A 27,376-nucleotide genomic window follows, 5' to 3' on the forward strand; every position below is an offset into this window, starting at 1 on the left:
TAAGATGGATGCCAGGTTTGAAAATATCTGAAGTGCCTCTAAGGTGACAGTTGTCACTCCTGATACAACTAAATCCTGTGCTTATGCTGCACTTACAATGACAAAGGAATGTGTTTGTGCAGAAACACAGATATACACACCCCACCCATGCTTTACACTCTCTGAGCCAAAATGACTCAGTTCCCAAACGTATTCCTAGTAACCAATATATCTTCAACTCTCACGTGGTTCCCATGCCTGATTATTCATATGAAAGTGCTATCTGCTACTCTCCCCTCCACAAAAATTAAGAAAAAAATGTAGCGTGGTTCATTTTAGCTTAATATTCACCATATTACTAACACAGTAATAAAAGCCCTTCACAAAATACCTAGTCTAAATTATTATACATATAAATTATTGTTTCAGTAAAGGGACTTGATTTCCTTTTAATGGTTTTGCTAAAATAATGTGTACAAGTGAGGTTATGCTGAGGACACTTTAAATTTCTGCAAATATTTCTAGTCATGCTTTGGCTTATATTAGTTAAAACCATATGAAACTGCATATTTATCATCTAAAAACAGTCAAATATTGGCAATTTCATACAGCTCACCTAATAGTACTCTGGGTTTTAGAAGGCACTTATCTGCTGAAGAAGAAAATAAATAATTCTTATTATTGAATGAACCTGAAGAACAAATTTACACAAGGGGAATATAATTTTCTAACTTGTAATCTTGCCAGGGTTGCCACTCTCCTTTGCAAAATGAGTATCATAGGATTTTTGCTACCCATGATTAGAATTTAAATTGTATGTCTTACGTGATTCCCAGGTAGCAGAATTCAGCAGTTACTCATTTACGTCTTTCCAATGAAAACATTTGGCCACAGTCAGACTGCCACAGCGCAAAACAGTACATATCCTCAGGCAAGAAGGCTTTGCAGTAGATTTTTCTCCAGTTTTCATTTCATAGCAGGGGATCAGGTAAAGCAGCCCCTGATAACTTTTTAAGTTTACTTGTGAAGTGTAATCATAACTATTCCACTCCTGGGTTACTTGTCTCAAGGACTTCTCACGATAGCTCTAGTATTGAAATAGTTTCCCTAAGGATCAGAAGCTTGTTTTAATTGTTTCAAGATCCTCTGTTATATTTTCAAGTATACTTCTGTGATAAATATAATAGTACATTATATTTCCTATGTGAGATGGATTAACCGAGACACCCTCAGGTTTTTCCCATTAGAGATGGTGGATGGCATCTACATAACACACAGTCTCACATGGCCCTTGTGACCAATGATAACACACATTTAGAAGATGGCTGATTGGACCTAAGGGTTTAGTTTATGACGTGGAAAGATTATGAGACTTGCCATCTGAAAATTTGAACTGGATCTGGACTAGAGATTTATGTTGAACATATACCACTATAGGGCCATGAACAAGTTATTTAACCTCCATCAACAAAATGAGAATGATAAATATTTTGACTTCAAGTGCCTCCAAGGCTTTGGTAAAGATCAGATGGAAGAGTACCTGACAAATGCTTTGGGTTTTTTTGTTGTTGTTTGATTATTTATTTAATAGTTATTTCCCCAACACAATTTTTTTTCTACTGTACAGCATGGTGACCCAGTTACACATACATGTATACATTCTTTTTTCTCACATTATCATGCTCCATCATAAGTGACCAGACATAGTTCCCAGTGCTACACAGAAGGATCTCATTGCTAATCCATTCCAAAGGCTGTAGTCTGCATCTATTAACCCCAAGCATCCCATCCATCCCACTCCCTCCCCCTCCCCCTCGGCAACCACAAGTCTCTTCTCCAAATCCATGTTTTTCGTTTCTGTGGAAAGGTTCATATGTGCCTTATATTAGATTCCAGACATAAGTGATATCATATGGTATTTGTCTCTTTCTTTCTGACTTACTTCACTCAGGATGACAGTCTCTAGTTCCATCCATGTTGTTGCAAATGGCATTATTTTGTTCTTTTTTATGGCCGAGTAGTATTCCATTGTGTATATATACCACATCTTCCTAATCCAATCGTCTGTCGATGGACATTTGGGTTGTTTCCATGTCTTGGCTATTGTGAATAGAGCTTCAGTGAACATGTGTATGTGTATTTTTCAAGGAAAGATTTGTCCAGATGTATGCCCAAGAGTGGGATTGCTGGGTCATATGGTAGTTCCATGTATAGTTTTCTGAGGTACCTCCATGCTGTTCTCCACAGTGGTGGTACCAATTTACATTCCCACCAACAGTGCAGGAGGGTTCCCTTTTCTACACACCCTCTCCAGCATTTGTTCTTTGTGGACTTATTAACGATGGCCATTCTGACTGGTGTGAGCTGGTGTCTCATGGTCGTTTTTTTTGACAAATGCTTTGTAATTGATGAAGCACCATACCCAAAAGGGTCATTGCCAACACTGCTGATAACAATAGTACCACAAATCTTCTTTCTTTGCATGGAATTTACATTTTAACTGAAAAACCCAGTCCCTACTTTGGGAATGTAAAAAAAAATGATGACATCATTAAGTCTAATATGAACTGTCAGTCCATCATGGAATGTTTGCTCAGGACCTCAGATTTGATTTTAAAAGCCACAAGATGAGTTTCAATGGCCTAAAATGCTTCTTATAATGTCCAGTACATTTAATAGTTCTTTTTTCCTTTCTGTGCACAACAAATACTATTCCTACTTCATAATTTTTTAATTTCAACATGATTTAGAATTCAGAGTCAAAAAACTGACAACACTTTATCATCCCCAGTTCAGAGAACTTTAACCCATAACCCTGCATTTCCTTAACCAACTTAACAGAAACTAATTCTTCTGTTCTATTTCAATGAATCTTGGAAGATCCTATTCTATACAACACTGAGATAACCAGGTCTTAAAAATTGGTGTGTTCTTAAAAACTGGTGTTACCTTCTCAAGATTGCAATCTTGTTCGGTTTCTCTGGACTTCATGATTTTTAGACAATACTGGATTAATTTTACAAGGTTTTTCTGATATTTTCTAGACACCATATTGTTGAGAAGATTCTATAACCTGACCAACAGAAAGGATGAATACAATCTTATGAATTTTTTCTTCCATTTTCTTTCAAAGGCATGTTTTTAAAATATAATATAGATGCCTTACATGAATTATGGACTTGTGTGTATAATTCTAAAATATCTCAAGTGCTCTTGAATATTCCAAGTGGAACTGAAACATGCTGAGTTGTTGTTTGTTTATGTTTTGGTTTTTTGTTTGTTTTTGAGGAAGCCATGTAAACCTCTCCATAATGAGGTATTTTCACATTGTTGCTCCAGGTACTAACTAGCCGTGTTGGTCAATGCCAGAATTATTTTAGAGGAAGGAAGTCTGAAACCCTAAATAATTATTTCCTTAAATCTCTACTCATAACCAACACAAATTTGTGGCACAGTGCTGCTTCTCTATAAGGGAGCAACTTCAAGAGTAATTGAGAAGGGCTGGTTCCTCATCACCATTCCTGCATTTCCACACACACTGACACGTGCAGTCATGACATACCCTTAACAAAATCACATCAAAGAAGGATCTCAGAAACAGTTTTTTTATACAGCATTGGGGTTTGTTTCTTCATTCTCTAGTATTTGCAATTCTAAGGATCACCATAATGTCAGGTGATGAAAAGAGGGAAAATATATTCTGTCTGTATATATAAAATTCTGTCACATAGGAAATCAAAATAAAATCAAAGCTCTATACACAGTTTACAGAAGAAAAAGGTGTCTTCAAGAAGTAATGATGGTTTCTCCAGGGAATTTTATACAAGCCTGCCATGTTTCATAAGCAGAATCAAAGTGAATCTAAGTTCCAACTGAGTTGCAGTCCAGGAGAGTGGGGAGGGTTGTGGTAAGATGGAGAGGAAATTATACATAAGTAACTTAATGGTCTCTGAATGAGAAAACTGAAACAAAAATTACCATGGTAACCATGAATATTTCGTTAGCAGTCTAGTGACGATCCAAAGAAATTAAAAGGAATAATCCCACTCACAGAAAGGGGAGAATGTCAAGTAACAGAAAAACATTTATTACCATTCTAAATCTAGGAGCCCTATAGCAGTGCCATCTATACAGCCCCATCTTGTCAATGTAATCATTGTGAGTCTCCTCTCCCAGTTTCTCCTTCAACCATCTATAACTCCATTACAGTTCAAAGTTTATTTACTCAGACTCACCACAGTTTTCAGTCCAACAAAGCCAATCATGCCTCCTGACAGAAAAATATTAGTCTCTCTCTCCAGGTAGAAGGCATTAGAATGTCTGATATTCTTTCCCCAAATAACTAATAATCTGTTCTCCAGGATTTGGGAGTTGGAAATATCTGAATAATAAACCAAAAGGAGAGGCATCAAAGTCATAAACATAGAGAGCTTCCTGAGCCCTTCCTGAATCTACTGAATTAAAAACCTTGGTCCAAGACCTGAATAGACATTTATCCAAGGAGGATATACAGATGGCCAACAAGCACGTGAAAAAATGCTCAACATCACTGGTTATCAGAGAAATGCAAATCAAAACGACCATGAGACACCAGCTCACACCAGTCAGAATGGCCATCGTTAATAAGTCCACAAAGAACAAATGCTGGAGAGGGTGTGTAGAAAAGGGAACCCTCCTGCACTGTTGGTGGGAATGTAAATTGGTACCACCACTGTGGAGAACAGCATGGAGGTACCTCAGAAAACTATACATGGAACTACCATATGACCCAGCAATCCCACTCTTGGGCATACATCTGGACAAATCTTTCCTTGAAAAATACACATACACATGTTCACTGAAGCTCTATTCACAATAGCCAAGACATGGAAACAACCCAAATGTCCATCGACAGACGATTGGATTAGGAAGATGTGGTATATATACACAATGGAATACTACTCGGCCATAAAAAAAGAACAAAATAATGCCATTTGCAGCAACATGGATGGAACTAGAGACTGTCATCCTGAGTGAAGTAAGTCAGAAAGAAAGAGACAAATACCATATGATATCACTTATGTCTGGAATCTAATATAAGGCACATATGAACCTTTCCACAGAAACGAAAAACATGGATTTGGAGAAGAGACTTGTGGTTGCCGAGGGGGAGGGGGAGGGAGTGGGATGGATGGGATGCTTGGGGTTAATAGATGCAGACTACAGCCTTTGGAATGGATTAGCAATGAGATCCTTCTGTGTAGCACTGGGAACTATGTCTGGTCACTTATGATGGAGCATGATAATGTGAGAAAAAAGAATGTATACATGTATGTGTAACTGGGTCACCATGCTGAACAGTAGAAAATTGACAGAACACTCTAAACCAGCTAAAATGGAAAAAATGGAAAAAAAATCATTATATATATATATAACCCCAGTGATGTCCAATTAAATCTGAGTTTGGGAGGAACCACTGCTGCAATCAAGGTTCTCAGAGGTGCCTTCAAGTGGTGGTTCTTGTTAGCAGTTCTCAATGGCAAAAAAAAAAAGCAAGTGCTTTTAATAGAGGCTGCACTGGGACTGATAGTAGCCTGGGATGGGGATGGCTTCCTGTGGCACTGCTGGAGAGTTATGTCCACTCAGCTATACCCACCAAAGTTTTTCTGGCTGGCCTCAAAGTGATGGAGGCCTCCTGCAGTCTGTTACTTCACACCCTACAACTCCTATTCTGGTGCTCAGGATCATTGTCTCAAAGCAAGGCCAAGCAGGATTCCGAGCAGGATTGGCATTAATGACACCAAACTGCTTTTCTAAAAAGGCTTTTGTTTAAAGTCTCCAGTTCACGGCCTGGATAACAGCATACTGGGTCACACTATTACCATTCCATTGCTCTCTATTATTTTTTCCTTTGCCGGGCTCTGAGACTTGATCATCTCATAGCTCAGTAAATTCTTCTTTTTCTTTTGGGTGCAAGCCCAGGATGCTAGCCCATAAGACCACCCTTTCTTAATGTATTTAAACCTAGTTATCTAGGGGACTGGGTTTATGCCCTATCTTACCCTTCTGATGAACCTACACCATTAACATTTGTTGCTCTCCTGCAGGCAACATGGGGAGGAAGGCAGGGAATGGGCTAAGCCAGAGGGTAAGAGACAAAAGATAGGAAAGGCTGGTGCAACAAATAAAACTGAAGAAATGAGCAGAAATGATGCTGCTAAGACTTAAAGGACCAGAAGGAAAGTCTAAATGGTTTACAATGATAAAATGTACAGAGGGCAGTATTAAAGATTTGGATATAGATGTCAAAGTCCAGAGCTGTGATATCCTTTAATAGATCGATGAGGAATTTACCTAAGGTATCTTTCAGCTCTAAAGTGATGACTGTTGTACACCTATAAATGTAATAAAATTCATTAATAAAAAAAGAAAAAAAGTGATGTATTTTTCACCTGAACTATGATGTTTTAAAATGTTTTACTTTTTGGCAAATGTCTCCAAAATTCTACAGATAAGTGACAAGGAAATAAACCTTAGACTCAATAGATTTGATGTGAGTCACAGAAGACTATTTTCTATTAATGCTTTATACCTATAACATAAACATTGCTTAAGTGGTATGTTATAATTGGGACACATTCATTTCATAATGCCTTATTTCATAGTGAGTCTTAAAAATACTCTACTCCTATTTCTCTTATTCTTTGACTTAAATTTATATTTAAAGGACATTGTGAAGATCCAGAAGCAAAGGATCATTTAAAGCTTAGTGAAAAAATACACATTTCAAATCGTGGTGAATAGACACTGTTGTCTAAAATAAAACTGTACCTAGAATACAGTAAGACTTATAAACCAATAAAAAAATAAACAGGAAATGTGCAGATAAAAATAAATATGAGTGATACAATGAGAAAGTTGTTTCACCTCTGTGGTATTCTTCCTCCCGAACCCAGAAGCAAATCTAATCAAGAGAAAACAACAGACAATCTCAAAATGAGTAATATTCCACAAAAATCTGACCAGTAGTCTTAAAAGTGATCAAGGCCAAGAAAAACAAGGGAAGATTAAGAAATTGTCATGGATTAGAGGAAACTAAGCAAACACAATGACGCAATAAATGCAGTGTAGTATTCCGAGTTGGGTCCCAGAAGAGAAAAAAAAAAAAAAAAAAGACGTTAACGATAACATGAATGAAATCTGAGTGAATGTGTGGTTTAGGTAATAGGATATCATTGTTAATTTCATAGTTTCACAAGTGAATGGTGGTTATGTAAGATGTTATCCTTGGGGGAGGGGTGTACTGGGTAAAAGGGATGTGGGGATTCTCTGTCCTTTTCTTATAATTTTCTTGTAAATTTCAAATTATTCCAAAATAAAAAAGATTTTAAACAGTATACATAAGACAACGCTTCTGTTTATAGTAAATTATATAATTGTTTCCAACACTGTTAATGATAAGAACAAAATCACTGGACAAAATGTATAAAAACACTTATGTAAAGCCATATAACAGCTATGAAGAAGGTAAAGAATCAACTTCTCAATATTAAAAAGAGAGACATCTCAGAGGTAATTAGTGTATTGTGACAGCTTTTGTCCTGTGGGCACTTTCCTGTTCAGAAGACATGGCTGAGAAACTGAGCAGTGCTTTGGAGAGCCTTGCTGTACTAGGAGGACAAAAGCAGGATTCCAGGACTTGCACGGGCGAGACTTTGGTAAATTCCACACACTTTGGTTTGGACTCCAAAGACAGGAAGCCTTGGATGAGGATAAACTAGAATTAAAACAGCTGTCATGGGAGTGCAGCACAGTTTAGAACCAAAAGTTGTATTAAGATTATCCATATTGTCATTGCCTGGCAGAAGCATCAGAAAATCCTCACAAGGTGAAGATAATTTCTTAGACCTAAATTATTTCTACATGCACATTTTTCAAACACAACTTCTGATATACAAAATTAATTAGGAATGTGAGGACATAAGAAAGCATAAGAAAGAATCAACAGATGAAACAGAAATAAAATATATTGACAAAGGTCACTTATTAGAATTATAAAATAAGGATGCTTAAATAATTTTTACTTTATGCTGAAGGAGATAAAGTAGAATGCTGAAAATTTGATTTTAAATTTTACTATTAAAAATTCAACAAAGTAAAATTGCAATATAAAACCAGATATTAAACTATTTTAAATGAACCAAAGAGAAATGCTAGAACTGAAAAATACTATAAATGAAATTACAACTCCTATAAATGGTTTCAACAGCAGATTTTATAGAGCTGAAGGGAGACATCATGAGCTGGAAGTAAGCAAGAAGAAAATATCTAGAATGAAGAACATAATGCTGAAACTATGAGTATAAACAAAAGAGAATGTAAGATACATAGTGTATATAGAGAGAAATTCTAAATTATTTTACATTGTATTTATAAAGGAAAGAGAATGGGAAAGGAGCAATATTTGGAAAGTTAATGGCTGAGTTATTTCTGAAACTGATGAAATACATCACTCTGCTGATACACCAACCAAATAAATATCAATCTAGAAAATAAAAATCTATCCCTAAGAAAACTTTGTGCAATAATAGAAATGTTCTCATCTGTGCAATCCAATGGGTAGCTGCTAGTCACATGTGGCTATTGAGAACTTGAACTGTGGCTATGCAACTGAGAATCTGAATTTTCATTTAATTTGAATTAATTAAAATTTAAATTAAATAACCATATGTGTCTAATGAAGATTGTATTGGGAAATGCATATATGGAGCATCATAGTAAAACTACTGAAACACAAAGATAAAAACCTTTACAGACATAAAAGATACTACAAAGGACAATTATTAAACAGTTACCTTTTCTATGTAAAAAATGGAAACCTGAAGATAATAAAATGTGCCAAAAGAAAACAAGGACAAACCTACAATTCTATCCCCAATAAAAACATCTTTCAACCTTGAAGATTGAAAGTCTAACTAGTTTAACTCAGAGAGCATACTAGAGATGAATTTGCATATTGGCTTTGAAACTTTTGAGATACTAAGAAAGTTTTCTTTCTATTTCCCTGTATTCTGAGAATTCATCTTCTCAGTACGGCTCCTTTGGCTCAACCGGAGGGACTAACCATTCTATGTACAGACTTCTATTGTGGCATTTATACTATCATTTTGCATTTACTAGCTTATTTTTTTTTCCTTGAATACCACCTCCCTGGGAAGTTTTGAACAAAGCACCTAATAATTAGGGATGGCACTCAAAAATGAATCACTTTTAAAACTGAAGGTAATGATAGTAAGATTTGTTTCACAGTCACTTATCTAGGAAATACTGGAGTCAAGCATCCTAAAATTTAAAATATTCCCACATGTTAAATTGCAGGCAATATCCAAATTTTTACTTCTTTAGAACTGAAAGATGCCTTAGGATAATTTATATATTAAACTAATTCACGTATTAAAGAAATTCAACTTCAGAGATTAAGTGACTTGCTCAATGTTCCACAAAAAACTAGAGCCAGAAGCAGAGCTCAGTTTTCTAATCTCATTTATATTCTTCTAAATCAAAACATATCAGAAGTAGGAAGCTTTCTACTCTAGTGGATCCATAATATCTATGTCTCCTCTAAACCATTTTTGAGTTTAGCAATCACATAAAAAAAAAGTCAATTTCCAGTCTTTACGAGAGTATGAAGGAAACATTAATTTAGGAGTCAGGGGACCTGGATTCTTATCTCAGCTTTGGTACCAGTTGATCTGGGAGTTTTGGGAGAATATCACCTGCCTTCTCTGGACCTGTTCACTCCAAAAAGTAACATGTTTCACAGAGTGACATATAACATGAAGTAGATATTATAGGAAAGATCTGAATTTAATTCATATTCTTAAGTTTTGAAATTCTACTTCAAGTATTTTGAACTACTTTCTGTTCCTCACCTCATCTACTTTCCAGTGAGAAAGAAATAGATTTAAAGAAGCATGTCATAGAGAAAGTCGTTTTAAAAGTCAGCATCAATAACTAGTCTTTAGTGAATATATAAAACATTAAAACATTAGCCGATTAAACAAACACAAACAGTGTCTCTGTTTGTTCCAAGCTGATGAGTTGACATGGTTTACAGGATGGAGAACTGCCATCAATACAGAGAGAGCATACTTTGGGGACATGCATATAACTTGTATGTTACATATGTATCTGGGTACATTCTATGTTGTTCAAAAATTTTCTGAATTGGACCATTTTTAAGGTAAAGAATACCTTTATAAATATTAGATAATTATTACTTCTGAGTAAACACTGGATCCAGGAGAAAAAATACAAATTCAATTTAAATATATTCTCCTGCATTTCTTCCCAACTCCTATATCCTCAGGCCAATCTGGCCAGGAATTGAACGCCTCTGGGCACCAAGCAGGTTGAACAGCTGTTTGACTCACTGCTTTTGACTCCTTGTTGTTTGGCAGATTGAGATCTCTGCTGAGAGCACCATTTGGGTGTTGTGTGTTTTTTTATTTGTTTGTTTGTTTTTGTTTTTTTATCCAAAACTGATATTTTTGAACATGAAATGGAGATATAGTGAAGCACCAGGACACATTTATAAAATAATAATGCCAAAAGAGTGTGATAGATTTATGTCAAAAATCTAACTTTACCCTGGAAGTTTAAACAGATAACCCTAGATTGGCTGAGGTCAGCATGATAGAGTATGAATATGGATTTTTCTGAAAATGTGAATATAAAAATGATACTAACTTCAGGTGTGTAAGCTAGTGAGGAGAGACTAATAGATACGAGAATAAACAGAGATGTATATAAGCAGGTAGGACAAAAAGGGCTGGGCCATATATTCTGATGGGAGACAGATTAGGGGGATATAAGCAGAGAAGCCAAGACAATCACTAAGTTGAGGTTTAGGAGGAGACAACAGTAATGACGACTACTGCTACTACTACAAACAACAACCATCTCAATAGTTGTTATTATTATTACTATGATAACAGCAGCAACAAATATAGTTAATGCTGACAGAGCAATAGCATATATGTCTGTCAGCACTGTTCTAACACTTTAAATATAATAATTCATTTAATCTTCTTGACAATAATAAAAAATAAGAACTATTATCATTGTTTCTAGTTTATGAGAGATGAAACTGAAACACAGAGATTTTAAGTTACCGACTCAAGATCACACAGGTGGTAAGGGTGAAGTCATGGTTTGAATCAGTGGCTGAAAAGGAACGAATGAATCTAAAATCTTAACCACAAGATAAAAGATGCTGAAGAAGTTGAACACCTTTGACTTAAGCCTATAATTAAGCATGTAGTAAGCAAAACCTGAGCAATAGAAAGAAACCCCGTTGCGGCCCTATGTGGTAACAGCCGTGAAACATACAAGACTGACAAAAATTCCCTTTTCTTCGGGTTCTTCGTGTGAATTATATTTCTTTCCAAATTTACCTCCTTCTTCCCTAACTTCAGCCCAGAATACACAGAGTTCTAAAGCTTCTTTTAAAATCGCAACCCTCCTCCAATAATTAGCAAACCTCATTGTCAGAAAGTCTCTTTATGTGTAAAGTTAATCAGGACTTTCCAACTTAAGCCCATTTCCTCATCTTTGATCTTTATTGGAGATGGGAAATACACACTAGATGAAGGCAGTAAAAATTCTAATCACCTTCAATTTTTCCTTTTTATTTAATAACTCATTTAAATGTACTTCTGCTAAATCCAATTTTAAAATCTCCCTGACATTAATTACTGACACAGTCAAGTCTTTCTGACAGGCCTATTTTGCCATCTTTAATGTACTTAGAGGCAGTTTTCTCATCTTACCTCTCCATTTTCTAAGGGGTGTATCTTGGAATAAAAAGAAGTGCAGATGACCTCATCGTCTTTGGCATATGATGGTGGTCCGGTGCGGGGATAAATGTTGTAAAGGGTCAGGCATTCTGTGTCCGTCACAGCATGATACTGCCAGGGTTTGTAATCAACATCATCCAGTGAGCGTTCCAGAATCCAGTTTCCAGGCCGAGGGGAGTTAGCTGCTTTCACAATCACATACGCAATCTGGAACACCTGGGGAAGAGTGACAACAACATGTAACTGAATTCCAAGCATTCTCTCTATTAGCCACCAAATATAAGACCTACGGCTACAATGGATTTTACTTCAGATTTTACTCCATAACCCTATCATATTTTCTGAAATGATTTTTTTCATTACATATTCATAATGAATACCTTTTTGCTAAGATAAGAGGTTCTATTTTGATACCCGTGACTTTAAAAGAAACAGATTAATATTGGATTCTAGTTGTCTAACAACTCATTGACATCCTTTCACCTAATTTTGGAAGATCCATTATAATCACAATCACCTAAAGCATTTATTGTATATCAACTTACTCACTGGAGATTACAACATATGACTTGAAAATTCCAAGTGTGGTTAGTGCTTGATAGTTTAGAAAACACTATATCACCTAATCCTCAGACAAGTAACATTTAGATGGCATTACTGTGGTCAGAAAGAACAAAAAACAAAAAACCACTTTGCTGGCACAGTTCTGTATCCAAACTGTGTTCCTAGCATTTATGTGACCTTGGCAGATTATCAACTCCTAGCTCCCTTTTCTGCAAATTAAAGTCAATAATAACTACATTAAGTTCACTACTGAGAAACAGTTTAGATTAAATAAAATAATATATGCAAAGTACCTAGAAAAGGACTTAGCTGTATATAATGAATGTCAATTCCTCCACATCCCCAAACAGAAAATAATGGAGAAGAAATTCTATTACAAGCAGACAACTGTTTGAAACTAGAGCATATTAAATGAAGGCTTTCTGTACCTTCTGTATAAGAGGTAAACACATGTTTAAAAAAAGGGAAAAAAAGAAAGGCATCAAGTTACGATAAGTCAAGAGAGTGACAATTGAAAGGAATATGGCACTCTTCTATTTTCTATTTCAAATCTACATAATATTTGAAGACTTAAAAAAACAAAGATTCTGGATGTTTTGTGATGGTCCATATTTACGTCTTTACCAATCTGAAAAATCCAAAAGAATAATGTACAAACATCACTAAATGAAATTTATATGCAACGTACATACAAGCTAGTTTAAGTTATAATCCCACCCTCTATGAGTCGACAATATATTGTAATAATGAGACATATGAAAAGTACATGAATAGTAAAGCAATGTTATATGTTCTTGTTTAGTAAATTCAATAAGATACAAGGAGCTCATCAGCCCTGAGCTCTGGGTGACTGGGGTCACTGAAAGGACACGACTCGAGGACAAACCCACTAAAATGTGATTAAGGGTCTGTTTAGATGGGAGCCTGAAAAGAATGTTCTGAAAATAAACCTTATCTGCTTCATAGTTTTGACTTGAGACCTTTAGGAATACATGTACAGTGTCCATGGAAAACACTAAAGGACTGAATTTAAAAATATGAAAAGTTAGTATATAAGAAGTAAGACAGGTGACTCTGAGGCTGGTCTTTTGAGATCTTTACTGGAAAGTGAGCTCTTCTATCTGTGTGCACTGAGGAGAAAAGCATGAGCCATCAAATGATTGAAAAGAGGGTGGTATTTGCCTCTTAGGCACAGTTGCAGAAATACTAGTAGTTAAAATACTAGCTATAATACTTCTGTACATGGTAAAGCACTGCTGCCCAAACCTCCCAGATGCTGCCCCTCTCCTGAGACCATCTGATTAACCCTAGAATGGCAAGGAACAGCCAAGACATCTATTCCAATTCGACTAGGTTCTGACTAGTCTATTTTATTGTCACTCCAGGTGGGAAATATGAATTCATATTTACAAAGGTACATAGATAAGCGTAATTATAGATAGACAGAGATATATACTTATGTGCATGTAACTACTGGAATCTACTTGGACATTTTGAGAAAGGGGTTATATGAATATATAAAAGCTGTTACCTCTGGAGTTTGGGAATAAGGAATCAAGGAGAGAAGAAGGAGAGCTTTTAAATTTCATCCAATATCCTTATATTAATTGCATTAACGTAAGCGTCTTTGTTTGTTTGTCTTTTTGTCTTTTTTAGGCCGCACGTGCAGCATATGGAGGTTTCCAGGCTAGGGGTGGAATTGGAGCTGTAGCCACTGGACTATGCCACAGCCATAGCAATACCAAATCTGAGCCACATCTGCAACCTATACCACAGCTCATGGCAACGTGGGATTCTTAACCTACTGAGCAAGGCCAGGGATCGAACCTGCAACCTCATGGTTCCTAGTCAGATTCGTTAACCACTGAGCCACAACGGGAATTCCAAGGGTCTTACTTTTTAATAAAATTTTAATTAATGGCCATGGCATACGGAAGTTCCTGGGCCAGGAATTGAAAGAGAGCCACAGCAGAGCCTGAGTCACAGCAGTGACAACACTGAATCCTAGGCTACCAGGGAAATCCCTAATAAAATTATTTTTAAAATAAATAAAAGTTGTAAAAAATAAATCTATTTTGTTGTCAAAGAAAGGACAAGAGTAGCAGTAAGATGGAATGTATGCTATCATTATCTTAAATATTTGCTATTTCTGCATTTTTAGGTGTTATTCAAAAGGAATTATTTATCCTAAACACTCCATATTCAATAATGTACACCTAAAACATCATTTACAAAAGAATTCAATAAGGACATACCTATTGATTAATCCAATAGAACACACAGAGAGAGTTATTTCTATGAAAAATCTGACACACCCTGGTCTCAATTTCTGGTAATTCTAAATTATTGGTGACAAAAATCTGAAAATTATAAAGAATACAAATAACTAAATTATGAATTCCTAATCAGGGAAGATGCTATAATCCTTATTATAATTCTTTTGAAATAGTGTGCATTCAGTAGTTATTAGTTTTAATTGAGTAACCAAAATCATTGCAACATGCTTCTATGTTACTTATGCTAACATTGTAGAAATAACACTGTTTTTTTGGTTTGTTAGAGCCTGAATTCCAGCCAACTAGCATATTTTGTCACTTACAGGAGCCAAGACATACATTGTTTGCATGTTCGTCACATTATATCTCCATGAGCTGGAAAAAAAATTTTAATTCTTTACCCTCTGTTATTCAATGTTTCTTTTCCAAAGTCAAAACCATGAAAGAGAAATGAATACAAAATACTGTGTACTCTTTGGAAAAAAGAATCTATATACATCTTTTAAATTAGTGAATTTCTGTCTAGAAAAAAATGCAGAGATTTCTTTTTAGTAAAAAACCAAAAAAGAAATAATAAAGCACAATTAGAGATCATAGGTACACATAAGAAAAATAAAGATACACTGGTATATGGATAAAGAACTCTGTTGAGAAACAGCTCAATGAGCAAATATAGGAAAAGGCCAAATTCTCTTGGAGCTACAACGTGGACATGTGACTTAGGAACTTCTGTGTTGGCTCAGGAAGAATAGATGAAATCCATGAAAAGAAATTATATTAGAAACTACACAGATTCTTTCTATAATTCAATATAATAGCCAGCATAAAGTGACATGAAAAAGCAGTCACTGCCTTTGAGAATATTAGAGTTACTCCATTTCAAAACAATATTCTTCTTTCATTTATTTTCTATGGATTCTTTCACATCTCATGCAAAATTAATTAAATTAGTTGGCATGTAGTATTTTGAATAAACTTTTTAAAATGTGGTAGACAGCATTATTGAAAAAACACAATGAAGAGAAGTATTCTTTGAAGGCATCAGAAAAAGACCGAAAAGTCTAACAGTGATTTTCTAAGTACTCCAAAATTTTAATGACTGGAATAAAATAATTCTCTAATGTACCTATGCTACTTTTATTAACTCTGTTTGCAGCATAAAGAGTCTTCAAAATCATTAGTTATGAAATCTTATTTCCAGATGAATAAAACCTCAATCTGTATGAGGTGCAACAAGGAAAGTAGACACCTCATTATAAGTACAAAAATGCTGTGATGGCTAAGCTTCTATGTACCTTAGATATCAATGCACAATACCCAATTATTTTTTGTTGTCATAGGGCACTTTTTAGAAACTTGGTGGCTGAGAAAATTTCAAAATAACTTTTGAAACAATACCAAATGTTTGATATTTTACTGTAACCAAGAGAATTATTTCATATTCCATTTGTACATCATCTAATAAAATATCATGTAATCTAATCATACATCACTGATGTAGCATTAGATGTTCCTAGAATATTAAAAAACGATCTCATTAAGGATGGAAATGAAGAACAGAGTCTTTCTGAAAAATCCTTTAATCCCAAAGTAAGAAGTAACATACAATGACCATCATATACATATGATCCTTTCTCATCTTTTTCTCATCATAAGAGGAGACCTCGCAGCCTGAAGTGAATAGCCTAGGAGATTTAGCCACTTAAGACACTGCCCTACGGCAAGATACATTAGCTCACTCATAACCACTGGGGATCAGTCTGATTTCTAGCACAGGTATTGCTGGGTCTGGAATTTTTTAAAATATTTTTGGCTATGACTCACAGGAATCTACTTTATCCCAATTCCTTTGTCCTCACAAGAATCACAGATCTAGGAAAATGCTATCAGAGAGCACTGTGTTTTGGAGATTTTACTGATACTTTTGAGTGTCACTGGCATAGTTAAGAGACCTAGGCCAAAGTATGATACCTTAATGATGCAGTAAGGACCCAGGACCTCAGGTTCCTACAGGCTGATCCCTCAGGAAAGCCATAAAATGATTAATGAAGGCCACTTTCTATGGAAAATGATATTTCATCTGTCTCATAGAACTTGAATTATCTCTTCTATTTCTTGCTTCCTAATCTGTCAAAAAAACCAACATAGGGCCATCAGATTTCTGCCTCCCATTGCTATCTGTCTGTGACCTTCCTATAGCAAACAGTTGTCCACATAACAAAGTTGCTTAATTGTGAAAGTCTTTGTAATATTCTATTATTATGGATTTAAACACTTCCTCAAACTGTGATTCCATCTCTAATATATTTTGAAAACTCATCTGTATTCTTAGTTCTAACATCTAACAGTAAGTTTGTCAAATTCTATTATTTATTTACATAGGTATATTGGGTTTCAGAAAGCAATGACAGATAATATCAAAACCAGAAAGGATCCTCAGAATCATGAGTTTTAAGTTCAGTACCCATTAGAATAATCTGAGAAGCCTTATAGAAATGTGTTCATGTCTCTGTGTTTGAGTTGGTATATGGAGTTCATCTGATTATCTGGTCTTTCCCCTGAGACCTAAAAAGAGAATAAATAAGTAAACAAGAAATGAATAACATCAAAGAAAAGAGGATGAGGAGAGTTAAGCATTTTTGCGGAAGGTCCATGAGAGTTGGCTGATGAGGAAGAGCAGAGGTCATGGCCTAAAGGATTCAGAGGGGTTGCTGCCTTGGGAGAAGTCCAGCAGAACCTCAAAAGGCAGAGCTGACCAGAAGCAGGGGTGGGAAGTGGGGCAGAATGTAGGAAATTCATCAAAAGTCTGAATTTAATAGAGGATTCACTCCAAGACCCCACTCACCAAACCGCATGTAACCAAATTCTTACTCCCCAGCAAAAAATTTCTGAGTGATCACAGAGAACAAGTGGTTCACTATAATGTTAAAAACTATCTGAAGAGATCATTATTCAGATTTTCATAAACTATTATTGGACCTAAGTTTAAATCAAGTTCCAACAATAAAATGATGCTTTAAACTTGAAAAGATAACCTATAAGTAACTCCAATTATTACTTTCTGGATGAGTTTTATGGCCCCTGCAAATTTATACTTACTTCAATAAATGCAAAATAATGTGGTACAGAGTCAAGAAGGGCAGCCCCTTGCCTTCCTGTGCTATTTTTTCAGCAAAACTCATTCACAATACCTTTAAAAACTGAAATGATTTGTAATTGTCACTCAGTTATAATGTGCAGCCCATTTTTTCCCCGACCCCTCTTCTCAAGTGTATACCACAATTGCTGAGGGTGAATTTAATGAGTTGCAGGTAAATAAATGTAACATTTCACTTCAGTGTAAGTGTCTCCCATGTAGCCAGAGGAACAAAAACACTCTGTCCTCAATTAAAGTAGATTTTTTTATACTCACATTAAACTCATATAAAGTTTATGCATTTGAAAATGAATTATTCTACCACTCCAGGATTTCGAAGAAATAATAAACTAACTGGATGACTAATGACAATCCTTTGAAGATAAAATGTTCAATTATTTGTTGAAATTGTTTTTTTAAAAGGGTTTTAATCAATGCCTAACTACTCATGGGAAAGTGTTTGAAGGACTGCTCTACCTCACTGAGCAAGAAAGAAAATTTCAATTTCTCATTCTGAAAAATAACAAGAGAAACTTTTTAGCTCTAAGTTAATACATTAAGTAAAGTAATTTAAGGGGTTTTTTTTGGTTAAAAATATTAGGTATATGTTTCCCTCTAGAGCTAGACAAGTTGATTATAAACCTGATTTGGAAAAATTAACAAGCAGGAATAGCCAAGAGAACTTGAGATGGAAGAGTAATGAATGCAGGGATATATTAAATTAAAAAAATCAAGGTGGAGAATATTCAGTTACACAGGATGCAGTTTGCTAGTAAGAGGGCCTTTTTTGAAATGATGGATCAGTAGCCACTAATCGTCATCAGTGGGGCCACTAAAGGCCCCAAAAGAGAGACACTTGGATATTTTCTGCAATGTGACAGAAGGACACAGCACTAGCTCTAAAGTAATCATGCCAAAAAAGTGAACCCATATCTGACTAAGTCTCTACACGTAACTATCACTTTGCAGAAAATAAGGTAGCAGAGGAGCATGAAAATAGCATCACAGGGCTACAATTAGCAAAATCCAGAATGTGAGAACTTTTACTAGACAAACAATACGGTTTCTTCAAAAAGTAAATTGTAAGAAAATAACAAATGATGAGGTTACAGATTAAGAGATCTTAAGAGATATATCAAACAAATGCAGTCTGTGACTTCAGGTACATCCTGATTCAATCAACTGTTTAAAAAAAATTGGAGGCAAATCTGATGAATTTTAATATTGACCGAATATTTGTTAGTGTTAAAGAAGTAGTAGTAAAAGTATTAATTTTTCAGTGTGACAATGTTGTTTTTACAAAAGAGACGTAGCCTTCAGAGATACATACTGAATTATTTATAGAGGAAGTAATAAGTATGGAATTTGCTTCCAAATAATCTGGTGGGTGGGCTGGAGTATGGATAAATGTAGAATTGAAACAAGAAGGGCCATGAGTTTTCTTACAGGTGGGTATTGGGTACATCTGGGTGTACGGCATTCTTTTCTATACTTTTGTGTATATTGGGAAATTTTCATAGAATAAAAAAAAAGAGTACTAATATACCTCATTTTAATAAATAAATGATTCCCTTTTATACATAATTATTTTACCACTATTGGTAATTCAGTGCTTGCTCTTGAAAAGCAAATATTGAATGCATTTTCTTGATAAATGGTTTAACTGTTTCATACGGCAACTACATTGCATTGTAAGCTCAAGAGATTTATCTTAATTCTTTAAAATTAATTATCAACTCTAAGAGGCGCTGCTGGCCCAGAAGGTATCAAAATTTTAGTCCAGCCTTAAGAAGACTAGAAACAAATAAATGGAATAAACGGAACCCAAATTGCAATGAGTAAGGTCCTCTCTCAGCTTATTAACGCATATGGTATCCCATGCTTCATTAAGTTGCTATCATTTTTAACAATGTTAGCTGCAGGTAAATCTCAGACAAGCATTTTCTTTTACTTTAGTACTGCCCTTGACATCTATTCTCTCCTCACATATTTCTCTCTTATCTGAAACAATCTACGATTTCAAAAGATTGACCTGCCTCCTGTGAACAAGCCATTGGCACAGCATGGCTTTCACACCAGCTACTGGTAAAAGAGCAGGTAGGCTGAGTCCCCCATAGAACATGACAGTCCTTTCAATGAAGCCATCACAGGGCACAATATTGGTGTGAATCACAGACAATCAGCAATGTGACAGTTTAAAGCTTGCCTTCTAAAAATTATTCACCCTGGAGAAATACCCAGCTTTGCCTTTGTTTTTGTGCTTCTATAGTTACCATGGTAAGAAGAACCTATGCCTTCTCCAATTTATGACATTGTAGACATGAATGAATCACTCTAGTTCAAAGCATTTGGGGAATAATAGCAAAGATTTGTAGTGATGAGAAGAGTTAGAAATATAATGTTAACAGTGTAGAATAATAAATCAAAGACAGATAAAACTTTCTGATCTTGGTTCATGAATTCTTTCAACAGATCAGAGTCACTTAACACTTATTCAGTTTTAGCAATTACAAATGAAAGAGTATCAGCTATTTTCATGCTTACACACCGTCCCACTTCCTTGCCCTTCTCTAGGGATGGTGAGTCTTAAAGAGTAGTCTGTACCCTCCTTTGTTTATTACCTTCACACCTCTTCTTTATTTAACCTCCACCCCCAAGCCCATGAACCACTCATCACCCTACCTGGATCACTTTCAGAAGAGTTATCAGCAACCTAGTTGGAAAATTTGAAAATTCATCTTTTTTTCCCCCTCCACCCTCATATTATTTGAAGTCTCTACAGCTTTCGACTGTACTGTTCTCCCAACTAAAACTCTCTTTATCTTTGGAAAAATGATATTTAAGTATAATTTAGGGATTTTTTTAAAAAAGAAAAACATGTTTCCCTAAAACAGCTTTTTGCCTAAAATGGAAACTAAAAGGAGAGAAGAGAGTGAAGATAAAAGCAGTACTCAGAAGAAAGCACCCTGTAGGGTGTCCTGCTGTGGTACTTTTTAATTCGAGTTTAACAAAAGTATGTCCCAACGCCCTACCTCCTTATCATCTTTTTTGGGGAATGGAGTATTTTATTTAGTGCCTCATTTTTGCCAGGCATTTCAACATGCAGAAGTTTGCTTCTGCTAACAAGAACTCTACAAGATAGGTAGTGTTGGCTTTTAAGGCCTCTTCAAGGAGATAGAACTCAAAGCCACTGGCCAGGACAAGAATTACCAGACCCTTGTCATCACCCCACCCATCTCATTGTAATGTCTCCTCCCCCACCTTTAGCAAGCTGGGCTATTCCTTCCTGCCTCCTACTAGGAAAGGTATGTGGCCCACTCCTCACTCCACCCCTATAGGGTGCAACCAGCAAGTGTATCTGAAAACCCCATCTTTCCCCAACCAATCAGCAGGTCAAGACCTCTCCTCTTTCCCTGGGTTATAAAACCAGACATGACCGCACACCCATGGTCACCACTCCCTGATCATCAGGAAGTCATCCCACTTCACTAGCACTGTCTCTTATCTCAATAAACTCTTCTTTTCACCCTGGTATGAGTCCAGAAATTCTTCTGACCTGCGTGTACAAACAACAACAGGTAGGAACTGATTAGAAATTGAAATGAGAGAGTTACTTTCATTTGTGAGGTAAAACAAATAATGGCCCCTCGAAGATGTCTATATATTAATCCTTGGAATCTTTGAATATATTACTTTATCTGCCAAAGGGGACTTTGCAGATATGCTTTAGTTAAAGACCTTCTGGGTCATATGAGTGGGCCCAATATAATCACAAGGATCCTTTAAAATAGAAGAGAAAAGCAAAAGAGGAGGTAAGAATGAAGAAACATGAGAAGGACTCAATCCATTTCTGGCTTTGAAGATGGAGGAAGGGGCCATAGGCCAAGGAAAGCTGCAATCTATGGAAGGTAGAAAAATCAAGGCAGTGAAAAAAATTCCCTCCAGAACCTTCAGAAGGGGATGTAACTTTGCCCACCTGGATTTGGGCCAGTGAGACTCATATCAGACTTCTAACTTATTAAATGTAAGATAATATATTTGTGTTGTCTTAAGCCACTAAATCTGTGGTAATTAGTATGGCAGCAATGGGAAATCAATATACTTGGTAACTTGTTTCATATCACATGACTAGTAAATTATGGAGTTTACAGACACAGTTTCATCTAAGTTTGCTTTTTGCATAATACCTTCCATTCGTGTCTATGAATAGTTCAAATAATCCCTCTATACAGATATTTTCCACATCTCAATTTCTAACCTAAACACATTCCCATGTTCCATTTTATATTTCAAACTAACAACAGAACATCTTTTATGATAATTTAATTTTGGTTTGTAAAAAATTAATTTTGCCCTTGTTTTACCACAAAAACTAAGTTATAAGCTACTAGCAGTAGAAACTGTAGAATGCGCTATACATGTCTTTTAATGCCTTACACATACTAGATTCTCAATTTTTTAAAAATTCAATGGAATAGGTGATCAAAAATAGAATGCCACTTCTAAAACAATTTAAGTAACTTCAGGAGTGATTTCTATAAGTACCTAAAGGATGAACCTAACTAATCACCATTCAACATTAATAAGTACAGTTGATACATTCCTCATCATTCCCAACTTCCCTGGGAAATTCCACCAAGATAATAATCTTAAATATGTCTCAATCACATGCACTCCCTCTGAAATGAAAATCTGCAAATGAGAGAATTCTGCCAAGGTTTGTCAAGCTGGCCTTTACTCCAAATTTTAAAGAGGTGATTTCACTTGCCAGTGAAGTGTGAAGAATGTAAATGAAATGAAAAATGAGAAAACTGCAGAGCCTGATGTCATTATGGCTAAGATTTAAAAATAAGGATAGGATATGGTACTCATATAACTATACAGACATTTTCTAAAAACTGAGTGCCAAAAGTTACGACAGATATATCTGAAAGGATATCATTTCAAGAGGACATAAGAGAAAGTTCTTACAAAAATCACCCTGCAAATTCTTTGCTTTTTGTATTCTGCCTAGACTTCTCCTGATTTTTTATGAGTTAGAAATGCACCAAATCATCATAGAACTTTGGTGATGTCAAGTCAGAAATGATCTATGAAGTGCTGAGCTTGGTTTCTGAAGCTCTAAAAGGATCCATAGTACAGATAGTACTTAGGGAATTTTCCTGTCTTTTCTATGCTACCTTCACAAACAAGCATTTCCCTCTGTCAGCAAGTTTGACTGCTCATGAATTTTCCAAAGCCCTCCATGCAGGACTAATTAATTGGATGCACCAAAGTAAAAAGCTCTTAAAAACAATAACAAAACAAAAAAAACCCCTTACCCTTAGAGGAAAATCAAGGCTAATCAAATTAGGACTCAGCACAGGAGGTGGGGAAAAAAGCTTAAAAAGTGACATAGAATAATTTTCTAACACTGTAATTTGTCCAATTAAGCAGGTTATGAATGTCACAAAGTCACGGTTATAGTTGTCCTGAAAAAGAGCAAATGATTTTGGACATTTTCTGTAGTACTAAATGTCCTGCTGTGAATATTCTATCAGCCCTGAACATGATTAATTTATATAAAAGCCTTTACTAGAACCTACGCACATTTTCATTTCAAGTATGACAAAATGTCATTGTATTCTGATTCTGAAATTGCTATCCAATAGAATATGCAATCATGATGTCTAGAAATAAATTGTAAAGGACAATACATCTCTGGGAAACAGAAGTTGTATTTTACCAATATAGAATCAAACTATCCCATTTACAATACTCAAGGCATAAAACAGAATCCATAGGGCTTCATGAACAGTTTGATTGACTATAATTACTCAACATCGAATGATAAAGCTGCAAAATCATCAAGAGTAAGATGTGACACTATAAATTGAATACATCTAAACAGCAGATAATGGATGACAGCAAAACATCCATACAATTTTACCATAAGTATAGATAGAGAGATGGTTGTGAAACTATAAACAACACTTTAATGAAGTTCTTCATTACTAAGCCAAGATTCTGTTAAACCTAAACATACTATGGATTATTGCAAAATAACTGCAGCTATTAGCAAAGCATTATAAGAGGTATGAAGGGTGAAGGCTTACTTTTTTCTTATTCCAGGCTTCATGTCTGCAGTGAGTATAAAGTATTACAAATAGTGACCATAAACAGCAGGTAGTAAATAGAGTCACTTATTAAAAGCACACTTTATAATACTTTGTGTGAAGGAGACTCTTTTCCCATTGTTTGCCTTTTCAGCATAATACACTATCAAGTATCATCACAGATAGAATTCAAGAATAGTCATGTGGCTATTATCATTTTTGAATCTAATCCTTTTTGTGTCTAGGGCATTTTAAAATTATAATATAAACCAAAAGAAGGTCATAATTTGAATTGTAGATATTCTTGACATGAACAACTTTTTAGACATGCATCAAGTGCTTAAAGTACACAACATACTGGAATAACTTTAGATCAATTTTTGCAGACTACACATAAATGAAATTATTTAAATATGAACAGAATAAATTTAAATGTCTATATTCTCAGTAATCTATTTAGGGAGGTTTAAAAGAATATATTCAAATAGGGATGGGATGACTCCTTGATTAAGAAGTATGGGAAAGACATTTATACCTGCAATTAAATTTGCTTGGGCTAGTATTCCTCTCACTTTTCTCTCCCATGACTCCTGTTACAGATTCTAAAATTCTATACTTTCATACATATTTTTTAGGGCTCACACAATAATACATTAATTAGTTCATTGACTCATTTATCCTACAAATATTATGGAGCAACACATTATTTACCGTGGCAGCCCTTAACTTAAGTGTTGAAATAAGGCAGTGAAGATTAACAAAGTTGCTCTCTCAGGGGGATTATATTCTAGAAAAACAGGCAACACTCCAGTAGTCTGCTGGAGCCAGCTTGCACTGGTTTTCAAAAGCCCATTTTGGCAAGGATGTGGAAAAAAGGGAACCCTTGTACTCTGTTGGTAGAAATGTATATCGGAGCAGCCACTAAGAAAAACAACATGGAGGTTCCCCAAAATACTAAACATAGATCTAGCATATGATCTAGCGATTCCACTTCTGGGCATGTGTCCAAAGGAAATAAAAACAGAATATCAAAGATATATGTGCATTCCCATGTTTATTGCAGAATTATTCACAAAAACCAAGATATGGAAACAATCTAAGTGTCAATGGACAAATGCATAAGGAAGAGGTGATATATGTAAACAATAGAATATTATTATCAAGCAGCAATAAATCTCAATAATTAGATAATTTTTTAAATTTATGCTACCATTGCATTATTCACAATCCCTTTTCTTCATTTTCTATTCATTACAATAGCAAACCAAGACAAAACAAAGCAAAGACAGCCAAACTTAAATGCCTACTGGCAGGTTAATTACAAGGATACAAGGAATGAGGGCTAAGTTAGACTTTACTCCCATTTAGATGTATACTGAGTAATCTAAATTTCTTTGCCTCTGTCTCTCAGTTAAAAGTTTTAAAGTAGATCTAGTTCTTATTGTTGTTGTTGTTGTTGTTGTTGTTGTTTTGCCAACTTGATAAGCAAGGTTGTTTCCTTTTTAAGGTTATCTAAAAGCTGTAACAACTTAGGTCCTATGGCTCAACTAGGAAAAGTATTGTTATTGCTTATAGCAAATATTTAATGAGTGCATAATATGGGTTATACACTGCTGTAGCACACTAGTCATATTATGGTTTATAATCCTCACAACTTTAGTTTTTAAAAAAATATTTTTTAGGGTCACACCTGCAATGTATGGAAGTTCCCAGGCTAGGAGTCAAATCAGAGCTATAGCTGCTGGCCTACGCCACAGCAACACAAGATATGAGCCACACTTGAGACCTACACCACAGCTCACGACAACACCAGATCCTTAACCCACTGAGTGAGGCCAAGGATCAAACCCGTAACCTCACGTATACTAGTTGAGTTCATAACTCGCTAAGGCACAATGAGAACTCCTCTCCTCACAACTTTATAATGGAAGTAATTATTATTTTTATTGTCCAGATGGAAAAAATGAGGCACAGAAATGTTATGAAACTTTCCCAAGTGGCAAGAGCCCATTTAACATCATACCACATCTATCAACCAGCAACCCCACTTGAATGTCTAATGAAGCGTCAGTTACTTTATACATTAAAACAGAGGTCTTGATGATTTTCTTCCTCCAAATATGCAACTTCTCAGCAATAGCACCACTCTTAACCCAGTTGTTCAGGCAAATAAATTAACACAAACAAAACCCTTGGGATTGTTTCTTGATTATTCTTTTCCCTTCCTACCCCTTACCCAAGTTCTAAGAACTTGACCTTCAAAATATATCCTGAATTTGACCCCTTCTTATTTGTACCACTACAACCCTAATCTAAGCCACCATCATCTTTCATCAAAGCTACTAGAATAACCCCCTGACTATTCTCTCTGCTTTCTCATCCCCTCTTCATAACCTACTCACCAACAGTAACCATTGTAATCTTTTAAAAGTATATTTTTGGGAGTTCCCATAGTGGCTCAGCAGTAACAAACCCAACTAGTATCCATGAGGATGCAAGTTCAATCCTGGCCTTGTTCAATGGGTTAAGGATCCAGTGTTGCCATGAGCTGTGATGTAGGTCGCAGATGCAACTCGGATGTGGCATTCCTTTGGCTGTGGTGTAGGACAGCAGCTGTGGCTCCAGTTTGACCCCTAGCCTGGGAATTTCCACAGGCATATTACAGTTTATAATACCATCTACTTGAAGTATGCTCTCAAAACAGAAACCCCACGTTATGTAATCAATAGATACAAGTGTTTATTGTTGAAACTGAACTCTTTCAAAAACTTGAAAATAAACACCTACTAGAGAAGTAATAGATTATCTCCTAACTTTTTGGGGTATTTAAAAGACAGACTACTGGAAAAATTGTGTTACGTCTAAGAGGATGGATTAGCAATTTATGTTATTCCTGAGCAAGGAATAATTTATATAATCTTATTATAAAGTAGTAATATAATTAGAAAATAATGTCATAGCAACACAAAGAAGAAAACTCAGAGACAGGAAGGTTCATCAAAGCTATCAGTTTATTCAACAGTGATTTATTAGTCATCTATTTATATGTCAGTCACCCATATCCACAAATGATACTAATGTAACAAAAACTTGTAAAGGAATTACCAAGAACTTCTATATATTTCTACATTTAAATAGTATCCTATGCAATTATGGCTTTTAATCCAATCATCCAGCATAAATTTTATTTCAAGTATAAAATATTATTTTGTTGATGGTATCACCATATTCTTAGAAATATTTTGATTGAGATATATGATTTTTAAAACCCCAGCTATTTAACATAGGTTCAAGTTTATAATAAATCATTGTCTCCTAGAAAGTTGTTTTAGTACTTTAACATTCATTTTCCATACTTGATGATGATATGAAATAGCATGTGACTTTTTGTTTTAAAAAATTATACTTATTTTCTGTATCTTCAGAAATGCTTATTTTAGTAAATTTAGGGTATGGAATTCTATTTAATGTCTATAAGCACTAAGAATT

General features: G+C 35.2%; 1 protein-coding gene across 3 annotated transcripts in view; it reads right to left on the reverse strand.

Moving 5' to 3' along the window:
* LAMA2 (laminin subunit alpha 2) overlaps nt 1-27,376 on the reverse strand; it is a 592,018-nt gene that overhangs the window by 385,962 nt on the left and 178,680 nt on the right. For all 3 annotated transcript variants that reach the window (XR_014803693.1, XM_084956512.1, XM_084956505.1), the window contains exon 4: nt 11,790-12,032. Coding sequence is in view for 2 of the 3 variants with exons in the window: in XM_084956512.1 (XP_084812638.1) it covers nt 11,790-12,032 (243 nt within the window). In the remaining variant the exon portion in view is untranslated. The remainder of the gene's footprint in view (nt 1-11,789; nt 12,033-27,376) is intronic.

The sequence above is a fragment of the Sus scrofa genome, chromosome 1 (assembly GCF_054392235.1).
Source record: "Sus scrofa isolate SSC_HxYL_T2T_F1_AM1 chromosome 1, Sscrofa_HxYL_maternal_Yorkshire_Landrace_v2.0, whole genome shotgun sequence".
NCBI classification, from domain to species: Eukaryota; Metazoa; Chordata; class Mammalia; order Artiodactyla; family Suidae; genus Sus; species Sus scrofa.